Consider the following 14,857-nt stretch of genomic DNA (forward strand, 5'->3'; position numbering starts at 1 on the left):
AAGCACTGCAACAGGAACACTACAGCAGATCAGTTTTATTGAACAGGATTACTCAACTGATGCTAATTGAGTCAGATACTTCAGGAAACAAAGAAGCAGCCGGAAATATAATTCATATCAATAGAGAACTTGGTTGAAGGAGATTTCATTATGTCAAGTAAAGAATGGTTTTCCATAGATGCATTAAATAATCATTTTCTGGACCTAATTTCCAAAATTGATGGAGTTTATCACAGTCAGATTTCAACTGTGCACTTCTATTGTCAATTATAAACAGATTTTAAAAGTCGTGCAACTGTATTTCTAGTCATCATAGGTGGAGACAGTGGCTTTTCATCAAAAAAATGTCTCGATATCATATGGAATTTTAACCTTAATTGTACTTTCCCATACTGAACAAAATGTTTTGTAAAATTATTGCTCCAAAATGAAAATTATTGATTCAATTTAAAGTTTTATTTAATTCATGAAATTTTAAAGTGCACTGGTACAAATTGTGTTATACTTTCCAGTACGCTGAGCAGGATATGGGTAGAAAGCCAGCTCTCATCAATAACGGTGAAGAGGTACAATATTCCAGGTGGATTTCTCTGCCAGATGGAATCTTCTCGCATTTGATAGATAATTTTGGAAATGACTATTTTCTCCTGCAATCATTTCGATTTTACATTTATGAAGCCAGAACAAGCTATTAATGTGTGTGTATTAATTTTAGAACTAGATGTCATCATAGGTCAAACTAGAGCATATAACAAAAATTATCCAGATAAATATCATGCAGTTTTTCCGTCATTACTGTCTCAAGCCTTGACTTCAGAAAGTTACAGAGATTAAATATTGACATGCGTCATGAGCAAAGTGTTGAGCCTGGACTCTGCAAGTGATTCGCTGACACTAAAAGATAATTGACAGACAGCCTAGAAATGATGTCCATTCACCCAATTTATTATGCCAACAAAAATTGCTTCTCTCTTACGAAACTCAGTTTTCACAATGGCAGCAAATGGCTCGCTTCGATCTGTGCCAGCTTGCATTGAGGTCCAGCCTGAATTCACATGATGTGCTTACTTCTACGTGGACTTTCTCTGATAGTATTCTGTATGATGGTAACTCCCTTTTCTGTAAAATAGCAGAGACAAAATGTAATTCTTAGTTCACTCTTTCTCTACTCCTGTCCCTAATTCATTTTCCTCTTTTTCTCTTTCTCTCTCTCTGTCGTTTATTCTCTTTACCAACCCCCACCCCGAAGGTCCCTCCTTCTCAACCCCTCCTCTTCCCAGAGGTGTGGTAACCCTTCCGTTAGAACACCAGTCGTCTCTCTCTCTCTCAAACGAGACAGCTGCACCTTAGTCCTCTGGGACTATTGCGATTTTACTTTTACTTTTATTCTCTATTTCTGTCAATTCATTCTCTCTCTTTGTCTCTTGTTTGAAAAAAAGGCAGGGTGAAAAAAAATCAATTGGAACTCAGTCCCCGAGTCTAATAATTCTTTGCTATGGATGCTAATTGTACTTTGAACAATTCCAATGTTTCTTTCGTTAGTTTATTTGTATATTAGAACATTCCAAAGATTTATTATTCTTCAAAGACTTTTTTCCCTGCTATTTCTTTGAAATTTTCCTTCATGTTCTCTGTTCCTACTTTCCTGACTAGTTGTGAAACGATAAGAGGGACTTATTGTCACTAGTCAACTTTCAACGAGGTCCTGTTTAGCCACTTTAAATGTCTTATTGAGATATGCAAGATCCTGAGAGGACTTGACAGGATTAATGCTGAAAGGATGTTTCCCCTTATGGGAGAGCCTACAATTAAGGGGTGCTGTCTAATAATGAGGGGTCTCCCATTTGAGGCTAAGATAAGGGGAATTTTTTTTTGTCTCAGAGAGTCATGAATCTTTGGAACCCTTTTCCCCAAAGAGCAGTTCAGGCAGTCATTGGATATTTTTTAGGCAGAGATAGATAAATTCTTAACTCACGAGGGAGTCAAAAGTTACAAGCTTAGGCAGCAATGTAGAGTTGAGGCCAAAATCAGAAAAGCTGTGTGTGACCTTACTGAATAAAGGAGCAGACTCAAGGAGCCAAATGGCCTTCTCCTGCTTGTAATTTGTATTTTCATATATTTTCCTCAAGTGAGTGGAGTCCCAGGTAGACAGGGTAGTGAAGAAGGTTGTTTGGTATGCTTCATTTTATTGGTCAGTGCATTGAGTATAGGAGTCGGGATGTCATTTTGCGGACGTACAGGACGTTGGTTCGGCCACTTTTGGAATACTGCCTTCAATTCTAGTCTCCCTGCTATAGGAAAGATGTGGTTAAACTTGAGAGGGTGCAGAAAAGATTTACAAGGATGTTTACAGGTTTGGAGTGTTTGAGATATAGGGAAAGGCTGAATAGGCTGGGGCTATTTTCCCTGGAGCGTCGGAGGCTGAGGTTTTATAAACCTTACAGTTTATAAAATCATGAGGGACATGAATAGAGTGAATAGCCAAGTCTTTTCCCCAGGGTAGGGGAGTCCAAAACTAGAGGGCACAGGTTTAATGCAAGAAGGGAACAATTTAAAAGGAAGCTAAGTGGCAAATTTTTCTCACAGAGGGTGGTGTGTGCACGGAATGAGCTGCCAAAGGAAATGTTGGAGGCTGGTACAATTACAACATTCAAAAGGCACCTGGATAGTATATGATAGGCTGGGTTTAGAGGGATCTGGGCCAAATGCTGGCAAATGGGGCTACATTAATTTAGGATACCTGGTCGGCATAGACGAGTTGGACGGAAGGGTCTGTTTCCATGCTGTACAGCTCTGATTCTCATATTAACTGATAGTTATCAAAGATCCTCTTTCCACAACTATTTTTTTTTGGCATTCATATTATAAAAGAACATTCAAACAGTGGAAAAGGTGCAAAAAAGATTTTCTCAGGTAAAGACTACATTTTTATTTTCTGTATTTTCAGTTATAGACTGAAATGAGAAAATAACTATTTTAAAAACCGAGGGTTCTTGAAGATTGCTGCACTTGTTAAAACTAAGTTGCCAGACACTCACTGTAAGTGCTGTTTACACAGCTCCTTGTTCGAGCAATAGTCTGTATGTGTGTATAGAGAGGGACTTTTATAAATAGAGTTTTAACTAGCAGAGATGTATGTTGATGCTTCATAATCATTTATACATAAAGACTTGTAGTATTTGTAATAAATAGATATTCTTGCACTTTCAATCATTGTGGGTCTGAAAACAGAAATTGATAACTGAGTAATGTGTGGCACTAGAATAATATAAGAGTTAAAAAATTACACCTATCAGAAAATATTACACCTAGTGGGGCTCATTTCTCTAGAAAGGAGAATACTAAGCAGAGATCTATTATAGGCTTTTAAAATTATGAAAGGGTTTCATTTCTCAATGTAGGGACGATGTTTTCACTTGAGGCAACATTTTTTTTCTCTATAGCTTTCCCCTTTCATTTTGGAGGTGCAAGCTCAATCTGTGACATCGTATTGTGGATGAATTCAGCTCACTAAGACTTCTCCTAAATGTAAGTTAAAATATTAAACACCAACAAGCCATTCATTTGTGGGAGGGATTACACTGATCCACTGAACCTGCATTTCCCTAATATTGACTCACTGCCTCTTTCCAGTAAAGAATTCAAAATAGTGACCAGGAATATAGAACCCTGGGTGATTCTTTTCCTGGAGAATTGCAGCCAATTACAGTTCCACTGCTGAGCACATTTAGTCAGTACAGATCAGGGACTGAACTTAGACATTTTGTGTCTGTTCAGCATTGTACTGAATTGTCAGGATAACCATGCTGCTTTATATAGTCCATAATTTGTAAGCAGAGCTTTGTGGCAAAGTCTACCTTAACACATGGGATCACCACTACTTGCAAGTTCCCCTCCAAGCCACTCAATATCCTGATTTGGAATTACATGGCTTTGTGCATGGGAAATCATGTCTCACTAACATAACTGAGTTTTTTCAGGAAGTAATGAAGAGGATTGATGAAGGCAGAGTGGTGGATTTGATCTATACAGACTTCAGTACGATGTTTGACAAGGTTCTGCACGGTAGACTGGTTAACAAGATTAGATCACACGGAATACAGGGAGAACTAGCCATTTACATACAGAACTGCCTCGAAGGTAGAAAACAGAAGGTGGTGATAGAGGGTTGCTTTTCAGACTGGAGACCTTAACCAGTGGTGTGCTACAAGGATCAATGCTGGGTCCACTGCTTTTTGTCAATTATATAAATGATTTGGATGTGAATGCAGGAGGTATGGTTAGTAAGTTTGCAGGTGTCACCAAAACTGGAGGTGTAGACAGCGAATAAGGTTACCTCAGAGTACAACGGGATCTTGATCAGATGGGCCAATGGGCCGAGGAGTGGTAGATGGAATTTAATTTAGATAAATGTGAGGTGCTGCATTTTGGAAAGGCAATACAGGCAGGACTTATATACTTAATGGTAAGGTCCTGGGAAGTGTTGCTGAACAAAGAGACCTTGGAGTGCAGGTTCATAGTCCCTTGGAAGTTGAGTTGCAGATAGACAGGATAGTGAAGGCAGTGTTTGGTTATGTTTGCCTTTATTGGTCAGTGCATAGAGTATAGGAGTTGGGAGGTCATGTTGCGGCTGTACAGGACATTGGTTAGGCCACTTTTGGAATATTGTGTTCAATTCTGGTCTCCTGCTATGGGAAGGATGTTGTGAAACTTGAAAAGGTTCAGAAAAAGATTTACAAGGATGTTGCCAAGGTTGGAGGTTTTGAGCTATAAGGAGAGGTTGAATAGGCTGGGGCTATTTTCCCTGGAGCACAGGACGCTGACAGGTGGCCTTAAAGAAGTTTATAAAATCATTAGGGACATAGATAGGGTGAATAGCCTAGGTCTTTTACCTCGGGTAGTCGAGTCCCAAACTGGAGGGAATAGATTTCAGGAGAGAGGGGAAAGATTTAAAACAGTCCTAAGGGGCAACATTTTCATGCAGAGGGTGGTGCGTGTATGGAACGAGCTGCCAGAGGAAGTGATGGAGGCGGCTACAATTACAACATTTAAAAGGCGTCTGTTTGGGGATATGAATAGGAAGGGTTTAGAGAGATATGAGCCAAATGCTGGCAAATGGGACCAGATTAATTTAGGATATCTGGTCGGCATGGACGAGTTGGACCGAAGGGTCTGTTTCCATGCTGTACAGCTTTATGACTCTATATCAGCGTTTCTCCAGTATCATGGGATCGAAATCCTGGAAGTCCTTCCCTCATGATACTGTGGGTCCACCTGTACCAAATGGACTGCAGCAGTTCAAGGAGGCAGCTCACCAACTCCTTGTTAAGGGCAACTAGGGATGGGCAATAAAGGTTGGATCTGCTAGCAATGCCAACATCCCGTGAAAGAATGAAAATACTTACCATTAACCGTCAGCTTACAGGAGCACTTAGCCTTCCCCAGGGAGTTTTCAGCCATAATAGTGTACTCATCAGCATCTTTCATTTCTGCACTGGGAATGGTGAGTGTACAGACACCATTTGAGGATGTGTACCAATATTTAAGATTCTCAGTGATAAGGATTTTGCCTTTATACCAGGTGATGTGTGGCCTTGGATTGCCAATAATGGCACAACTCATGGTGCAGTCATTGCCTCGGTGAACTGTGTGGTCCTTCAGTGGTGTGATAAACTCAGGGGCATGGGACCAGTCCTTCTCCTGGTATTCTTTAAGTTGGAGGCTGAAACGTTCTAGAGGAAGGAGGAAAAGAAGTTGAAACAAAAAATAATTTAAATTTAAATAGCACTATATTATATCCTGCTCTTTTCTGAATTGTGTCATTGACTTTTAACCTGTCAAATCGCCGGATTGTGTAGACACAAAAAGGTGCACCAGTTTGAAATCTTATCTGGAGAACTGCATCACACCCCTAGGAATTCCGCTGAAATCTCAACGTTAAATATTTTCTGAAATGTTGTTTCATGATGTGGATGCACTGATAACATATCATGGCTTTGGTGTAATTTTTGTCAGTAGAAAAGAGAACGCAAGCCAAAATCGCTCACTCTATGCAGAACATATCCCACCTCCTGTTACCACCCGGATCTCTCTCAAAATCATAGAATGGTTATGGCAGAGCAGGTAATGTGGCCCATCAGATCAATGCCAGCTGTTAGCAAAACCCACTCTAACTCCTTAGTTCTTCAAATAATTTCTGCTCAAATAGTGATCTGATTCTCTTTTGAACGCCATGATTGAACCTGTATCCATCACACTTCCAAATCCTAACCACACAATGCATAGAGTCACTTCTCTTCATGTCATAGAATCATAGTGCACAGAAACAGACCCTTTGGCCCAACCAGTCCATGCTGTATGTCCTTAAGTCTTTTACCATTCATCTTTAATCAATACCTTCAGGTTCTTGACCCATATGCAAATGGGAACCATTTCTTCTGATTTATTCAGTCCAGACTTGCTCATGATTTTGAACACCTCTGTCAAACACACCTCTCAAATTTCACTTCTCCAACTTCTCAATGTAACTAAACCTTCATTCCTGGAACCATTTTGTAATTTTTTTCTGCACCCTTTCTAATGCCTTACATTACTCGTAAGGTGTGATACCCAGAAATGGTCACAATGCGTCGTTTAAGACCAAACTAGTGCTTTACAATAACATTCTTGCTTTTGTACAGAATGCCTCTATTTCTGAGGCCAACTTCAATTATTTGTGCATATTTGCACCCAGGTCCATGCTTTCCTTGCTTTTCCTGCCACATATATCACTCCATACTTCTCTGTGCTAAATTTCACTCGCTAACCTATTATTTTCCTCTTGAATACTATTGCTGCCTTCCACAGAGTTCATAATTCTTTGAAATATTTTTCCATCCACAACTTGTGACAGTGCACCCTGCACACCCAAGATATTGATCAAGAACAGCAGTGGTCCTAATACTGACCCTGGGGAGGACCACTATATACTTTTCTCCAATCCAAAAAAACACAATTCATCACCATTCTGTTTCCTCTCAATCAGCCAACTGTGAATCCATGCTTTTACTATCACTTTCATTCAATTGTTTTATTTTTGCCGACAGGCTTGTTATGCGTTTTGGAAATCTACATACACTTCTTTTACCACAATGGAAAATAACTTTTCAGCATCTGCTGTGTCAAGCCCCTAAGAATCTTATATGTTTCAATAAGGTTACCTCTCATTCTCCTAAACTCCAATTAGTACAAGACCAACTTACTCAATCTCTCCTCAGAAGAAAATCCTTCCACACCAGGGATCAAACAAATGAACTTTCCGTAGATTGTATTCTGTGCCAGCACATCTTTCCTCAGGTAAGGGTTCCAAAACTGTTCATGATATTCAAGGTGTGGTCTAACGGCTGTCTTGTATAGTTTTAGTAAGCTTTCACTATTTTTCTACTACTTTCCTTTTGCATAAAGGCCAAAATTCTGCTTGCCTTCCCTACTGCCTGCTGAACTTGTATGCTAAATCTTTGTGATTTATGCATGAGGACTCCCAAATCCCTCTGTGCTGTAGCTTTATGCAGTCCTTTCCCATTCAAATAATATTCAGCTCCCCTGGTCTTCCCTATTGCTCTATCATTCATCAGCATCTCAGGGTATACTCCATAGTCATGGGAGCCCCCCCACTGCCCCTGGATCTCCAGCAGGGCCTCCAGGTCCCTGTTAATAAACTGGGGCAACAATTACCCTCTGTCTGTCATGTCTGGGGCAAAATGATCTATTTAGGGCAGCTGCAGACTGCCATCTCTTGACTGAGAGCACAGCTGAGCTTTAACCTTGGTTACTAGCTCCAGAAATCCCAGGAGGTCCTGCCAGCAGCCTGTGCCAATGAGGAGAATAGGACCAGTGGGATGCCACAGGGGTGGGTTTCATGGTTAATGAGGTGAGTTTGCTATAATGGTGCAAGAAAACTCACCAGGCCTCATGGTTAGATACTGTTGATGAAACCTGACAAAAATGACACTCAGCCAATTTCTCATAGGACACAGCCCTTTGTTTTGTTTTTAAAGAAAAAAAATGACATCAACATGGCTAAAAATGCAACTCAATCACTATCTGAAGAATTGCTGCATGGATTACATCTGGCCTCAAAAGAGAACTTGGAATGTCACAGCCAAGGGTGACGAGGATTTTCAGAGAAACACTCCAAGGGAAGAGATACCATGTGAAAGTCTGAACAATCTCCCGTGAGTTACAACTCCAGACTGCGGACATAATGTATGGCAAAAGAAAACAGTGTGGGTGAAAGACATATCCGTGTCTCCCCGCTGCCAGGAATACATACAGAATGGGTTAAAAACCAATGGCTGCTCCGTGTGTGTGCACTACCCTGGAGTTCTCAAGCTGCTGGGCTGAAAAATACTGTGAAAGTTACAGCTAATGAACATCTAATAGACATCCCTGCACTTACACATAGAAGGAAAAAGGATGGAAAGTCTCTCTCTCTCAGTCTTTATCTCTCTCACACACACACTTTCTGACAACTGGTAGTAAGTCACCAGCTAGAAACCAGAGTTCAACAGTAAACTAGACAACTGCTCTCAATGAATATGCAGAACCCAAAATTTCCAAACCCACTTGAGCGCTGTTTGCAATTTTGATCTCCTAGTCTGAGGAAGGACATTCTTGCTATTGAGGGAGTCCAGCAAAGGCTCACCAGACTGATTCCCAGAATGGCAGGACTCACATGTGAAGAAAGATTGGATCAACTGGGCTTGTACTGACTGGAATTTTGAAGAATGAGGAAGGATCTCATAGAAACACAAAATCCTGATGCGATTGAACAGATTGAATGCGGGAAGAATGTTCCCGATGTTGGGGAAGTCCAGAACTAGGGATCACAGTCTAGGAATAAAGAGTAAATATTCAGGACTGAGACGAGGAAGAATTTCGTCATTTAGAGAGTTGTGAACCTGCAGAATCTTCTCCCACAGAAAGCTGTTGGGGCCAGTTTGTTAGATATAATCAAGAGAGAGTTGGACCTGGCCTTTGCAGCTAAAGGGATATGGAGACAAAGTGGGAAGGGGATACTGAGATTGCATGATCAGCCATGATCGTATTGAATGGCAGTGCAGGTTCGAAGGGCCAAGTGGCCTATTCCTGCTCCTATTTTCTGTTTCTATGTTTCTAACTGCTAAACTCCTAGAATCAGTGCTACCAGAATCACCCAACTTGATGTCTCTAACATTTCACCATCTACTCTAGACAGACAAATCAAGGTCTGATTCAGATACCCTTATTTTAATTATCTTTTTACTGACTTCACATTTTTATTCGGTGTGCACATGTTGTAATTTATATGTTCTTGGATTTTCTATAACTCAAGAAAGCCTGGTTAAATTGGCTTTTTTCAAAGGGTAAATACTTCAGAAATGGGAAAGGTATCCATGAAGGAAGGGGTACCTTTGTTTTAAGTTAACCTGGTCATGACCAGAGGGAGACAATGAGTAAGGAAGAGAGCAAGTGCCTCCCTCCTTGATAAAGATTGTAACAAATTGAAGACCTTCACCCAAGGACGCCTGATAACAGGGGATGCAGCCAGGAACACTAATTGTTATATGTTGTGAATTCTTCCCAATTAGGATTAAACAATTGTATAATGGCAGTGTTATATGGAATGGATTTCCAAGTTTCAAATGATATTCATAGAAAATTATACAATATTTGCCTAAATGGATTTGTGGTGCAGTGACAGTATCCCTACTGCTGAGCCAGGAGACCTGGGTTCAAGTCCAACCTACTCCAAAGGTGATAAAATCTCTGAACAGGTTGATTAGAAAGTATCCACAATTTTTGCCAAAAAACAATGTAGGTGGAAGATATTGCTCAAGGCTCTGTGGTCAATTGTTCCCTAACAGCATCTTTGTAAAAACAAACCTAGCAGGCCAATTTATATCCTGTGTATAGGTTACTCAGTCAGAATCGAATCCACGTCCTTTGAAGTTTTAGTCTGACATTGGATTCAGCTCTGTTTCAGATTATCATTTCACAAACAATATGTACTGGATATCTTTTGTTTGGGGAATCAAACCAGTCTCCCATTCCTCTAAGACTAACTACTTTCCTATGTGAATTCAGCCTCAAACCCCCAAGGCAAAGGAGTTTGTTAAATTGTGTATTTAAGAGTTCATTAAAAATACAACAAAGGACATTGCTCGTGGTAAATTGAGACATCTGCTTTGTGTCTTTTTGTAATATAGTGTCTTTCCTTGATATTGCTTGCAAGGTCATTGAAATATTGCAATTTGAAATTTTGCTGCTGCTTATTTTTCACACACATCACAAATAGTAATGCATTTCTTTGTGGCATGTTTGTGAGAGTGTATTGAAACAAGCTTAGAAAATAAGCTAATATAACAGCATGGAAATCCATTCTTCTGACAATAAAGGGAAGTGGCTCCTGTGAACATCTCTGAAGGATTTGTTCCAGATTTAAATTCTTGTGAACTTATAAACTTAAAGGAAATTTGGAACGCACAGCAAGACATTGTATTAATGGTTAAAACTGGTCATAAAATTTAACAGTTGGTTGTAACTCAGTTGTATTATTTTTGTGAGATAGATTTGATAAATCTAGAATTGGCTTCACATTTTTTATGCTTTCTGGCTTCTGAAGAAAATGCCTGTCTTCAAATAACAGCAATTGTTGAAATCTTGTCTGGCAGATTCTTATGTATATATCTGTGATTACATGTAGAGAGAGACAGATATGACAATATACTGAAAAAGAAATGTATAGCAGCTCAAAAAGTAACCATATGGATCGTTAAATGCTTGGTTCTGTCATGAAAGCTTGATGTAGGAACAGATTTATTTCCATAACTAGTGCTTAAGGGCACAATTTTCTTTCAATCTAGGGTAAATATTGTTTAACTGAAAAGTACTTTGCTCACTGTATTGGTATTTCTCAAACTACATTCCAATTTTTGCAGGAGCTAAATGTATCCTTCCCCCACTCACATTCTCCCTTGCATTACCAATATTCTCCAACTCACTGTAAACGACACTGTAATAGAGTTGCTGATTCACTTAAAGACTTATTTTCGTTTCCGTACATCTGTGGTGCTCGGCAGCATCACTGACCTACCTTTGTCCCTTGCAATGTACCATGGCTCCTTCAAACTCAGTGGGTCACTGTCTCCAATATCGTTCCGAGCTATAACCCTAAAGAAATATTTCCTGCCTGGAAGCAGACCTGTCACAGTGTACTTATTGCCAAAGACACGGTCTGTGATAGTGTACCAGGTTGCAGTGCTGGCATCACGCTTCATTATCACATACTGAACACGGCCATCCTCTATGTTATCTGGAGTATGGTCCCAAGAGAGGGTCACTGTGTTTGGCACTTCCTCAACCAGGTTCAAGTTAGTGGGGGGCCGTGGAAAATCTGAAACAAAGAAGCAGAGGGCGATTACTTGGGGGCTTCTTGCGACTTGTTGGATAGCTAAGCAATATTGGCCATAAACAAAGAGCAAAACCTACCCACTAGTCAACAGCAAGTATATCAATGTGACACAGCATAGACACAGGGAAAGGGTGTACATCACAGAAACATCATTTATTGAGGTCAGAATTTATTCCCCAATAAAACTATTTGGTCTCAAAGACACAGCTCACCAATATAGTCACATTTTGGTTAAAGCTTGACTCAGTGGTAGAATGTAGGAGTCAGAAGGTTCTACCTTTGAGACCCAACCATGGACAGATAATCAAGACCGACACAGCAGTACAGTACTGAGTGTCAGAAGTGTCAAAAGTTTAATCTTTTAGATGAAACATTAAGTGAAAACTATGTACCTGTTTAGGTAGCGTTATTCAATGAAGGGCAGAGGCCTTTCTTGGTTCCCCTGATCTAGTGCCCAAACAACATCAAACAAGGCATATTAACTTAACCAACAGACCAGCCACAAAATTGCAGCAATTGAGTTTGGTCAGAAAAGGAAAAGCATGTATACTGGAGCATATATCACTCAGAGGGTGGAAAAGATTCTTTTTGTTTTTATTCCAAATGGTACTTGGACATTGCTGGAAAAGCCAACATTTGTTACCTATCTCTAACTGTCCTTGAAACTGAAATGGTAACCTGCCCCTTCTTGACCCTTCATGGCAGTCAGTCAGGTATAGGTGGATTTACAGTGCATTCCAGGATTTTGTTCCAGTCTTAGCGATGGAGTTGATTCTTACGTAATGATGGAGAGAAAGCTAATAAAGCAGCCGGAAATGATTGGATTTAGACATGACTCTGAAGAATTTCTGCAGCAGTGAGGCTGAGATGACTGACCTGTAACAACTACAATCATTTTCCTTTGTATGAACTACAGGACACCAAATAGTGCAAGGTTTTCGTCCATATCCCACTTGACATCAGTTTTGCCAAAGTTCCTTGATATCACACACATTTAAAGCTGCCTTTATGTCTAGGGCAGTCACTCTCATTGTCATAGAATCCCTACAGTATGGAAACAGGCCATTTGGCCCATCAAATCCAAACCATCCCCTCCGAAGGGCATCTCACCCAGACCCTATTCCTGCATTTCCCATGGCTATTCCACCTAGCCTATATGTCCCTTGACATTATGGGCAATTTTAGCACAGCCAATCCACCTAACCTGCACATCTTTGGTGGAAACTGGACACCCGGAGGAAATCCACGCAGACATGGGGAGAACGTGCATACTCCACACAGACAGTTGCCCGAGGGTGGAATCGACCCTGGGTCCCTGGTGCTGTGAGGCAGCAGTGCTAACCACTGAGCCACCGTGCCAATGCCCACTGAGCCACCTGAGTTCAGCTCTCTTGTCTACATTTGGACCAGCGTTGTAACAAAGTCGGGAGTTCAGTGGCCCTGGCAAATCCCAAACTGAGCATCGTCAAACTGAGATATCCGTAATTGCAGAACCAAGTATGGCAAACCTTTATTGTACCTGCAACACGAATTCTGATATCGTGATACTTTTCACCGTAGTCATTTTTCAGCAGAACCTTGTATATCCCTGAATCAGATCTCTGTGCACTGGAAATCAGGAACTGTGACATATTCGGCCCTTTTGTAATTGTCTCCCTGCCCTTGGTAGGAGTTCCATCTTTCAGCCAGAACACATTTGGTGGTGGTGAGCCCTGTAATAAATAGTAACAAATCAATGTGAAACAATCTATGACAATAGTCATAAGATCAGGGTTTGCTTTTGATGTCTAATGATAGAATCCATTAATATTTAATACTCATAAATGTTTAGCTGCCAGAGGCACACACTAACCATTCAATTCAAGAGAAGGAAGCTCTCCTTTACATCTGTTCCTAAGGGAAACATGGAAGAGCCCAGGGTGAGAGACAAAGGTGCTAATAAAGGAGTTGGAGTGAAAAACAGCCCCTTAAAATCAAAATGTAACCCCTGAAAATCAAACAGTAGCTCTCTAACAATCTTAGGATGGGCCCTAAAAGATCAAAATAATTCGACCCTTGAATTAAAGACTGTAATTTTCTGAACTTTAGTCCAAGGCTTCAAATCATCTGTAGGCTCCAAATCGGTTAAGCAAGATAGAATACCTCATTCTTCTAGCATCCTTCTGGAATGTTGACAAGTGTCCAGGAGACTTAAAGACTTCAAGTTCAAACCCACTAGCCACCTACCCTCTGATATCAGCACAGGCCTGGCCCATTTATATACACCCTGGCCCATTTATGTAATATCTTAGGCTTTTCAGCACACTTCCAGTGGGTCTACTCAGCTGTTGTACTAGAAAAGGCCACCGTCATACGGAATTAAACTATTGCATAACATGTTGTCTTTACAGAAATCACGGAATTGTTACAATGCAGAAGAAGGCCAATTGGCCCATCATGTCTGCAATGGCTTTCTCAGGGTGTACACAATGTAGGAGTCCTGACAAAGGGTTTCAGCCCAAAACATTGACTTTCCTGCTCCTCAGATACTGTCTACTCCTTGGATACTGTCTGACTGGCTGTGCTTTTCCAGCTCCGCATTTATTGACTCTGGCTTCTGGTATCTGCAGTCCTTACTGTCTCCAACATGATGTAGGGCTGTTCTCCTACACTTTAGATTTATCTATTTGTCACATGTACTAAGTATAGGAATACACAAGTACAGCAAAAAGTGCACAAAGTCCACTTGGTTACAAAAACCTGAATTAAAAAGATTTTAATAGAGCCAAAAGGTAAGCAAGGAAAGAAGAAAAGTCGAGATCTCAGAGTCCCAAGTTATGATTGCTACCGCCAAAATGCTCTCCTACCAACAGGTCTAACACTTGGCCCAGTTCATTGCCAAGCACCAAATCCAAAGTGGCCTCTCCTCGTGTTGGTCTACCTACATACTGTGTCAGGAATCCTTCCTGAAGGCACTGGACAAAATCCGCTCCATCTAAACTATTAGAACTAAAATGTTTCCAATCAATATTTGGAAAGTTGAAGTCACCCATGACTACAACCCTGCGACTTCTGCACCTTTCCAGTATCTGCCTCCCAATCCACTTCTCCACTTCTCTGCAACTATTAGGGGATCTGTAAAAAAACGCCCAACAAAGTGACTGCTCCTTTCTTGTTCCTGACCTCAACCCAAACTGACTCTGACATATCATTCTCAAACTGCCTTTCATTAGGCGCTATATTAGCCCTGACAAGCAATGCCACTCCCACGCCTCTTTTACCTATTTCTTTTAAAGCATCTCAAGTCCCATCTCCACAATGGTCCAGCGGCCGCTCCTCGCCATGTGAAAGGCCCACTCTCACCACCGACTGCTGCTGCCTCACCGTCCAGTCTCACTGCCGCTGCCTCACTGACCCCGCTCTCACTGTCGCTGCCTCACTGACCCC

The 14,857-nt window shown here is 40.9% G+C and overlaps 1 protein-coding gene across 1 annotated transcript in view; it reads right to left on the reverse strand.

The window, feature by feature from the left end:
- Window positions 1-515: 515 nt before the first annotated feature.
- The window catches only part of LOC109937262 (immunoglobulin superfamily member 22), a 63,399-nt gene continuing 49,057 nt past the window's right edge, over window positions 516-14,857 (reverse strand). The window contains exons 19-22 of the mRNA XM_020535872.2: window positions 12,951-13,143; window positions 11,114-11,413; window positions 5,406-5,732; window positions 516-1,119 (exon numbers count right to left, since the gene is read on the reverse strand). Of these exons, the coding sequence (XP_020391461.1) occupies window positions 1,052-1,119; window positions 5,406-5,732; window positions 11,114-11,413; window positions 12,951-13,143 (888 nt within the window). The 3' untranslated portion in view covers window positions 516-1,051. The remainder of the gene's footprint in view (window positions 1,120-5,405; window positions 5,733-11,113; window positions 11,414-12,950; window positions 13,144-14,857) is intronic.

This window comes from Rhincodon typus, chromosome 17 (genome assembly GCF_021869965.1).
Source record: "Rhincodon typus isolate 14 chromosome 17, sRhiTyp1.1, whole genome shotgun sequence".
Taxonomy (NCBI): domain Eukaryota; kingdom Metazoa; phylum Chordata; class Chondrichthyes; order Orectolobiformes; family Rhincodontidae; genus Rhincodon; species Rhincodon typus.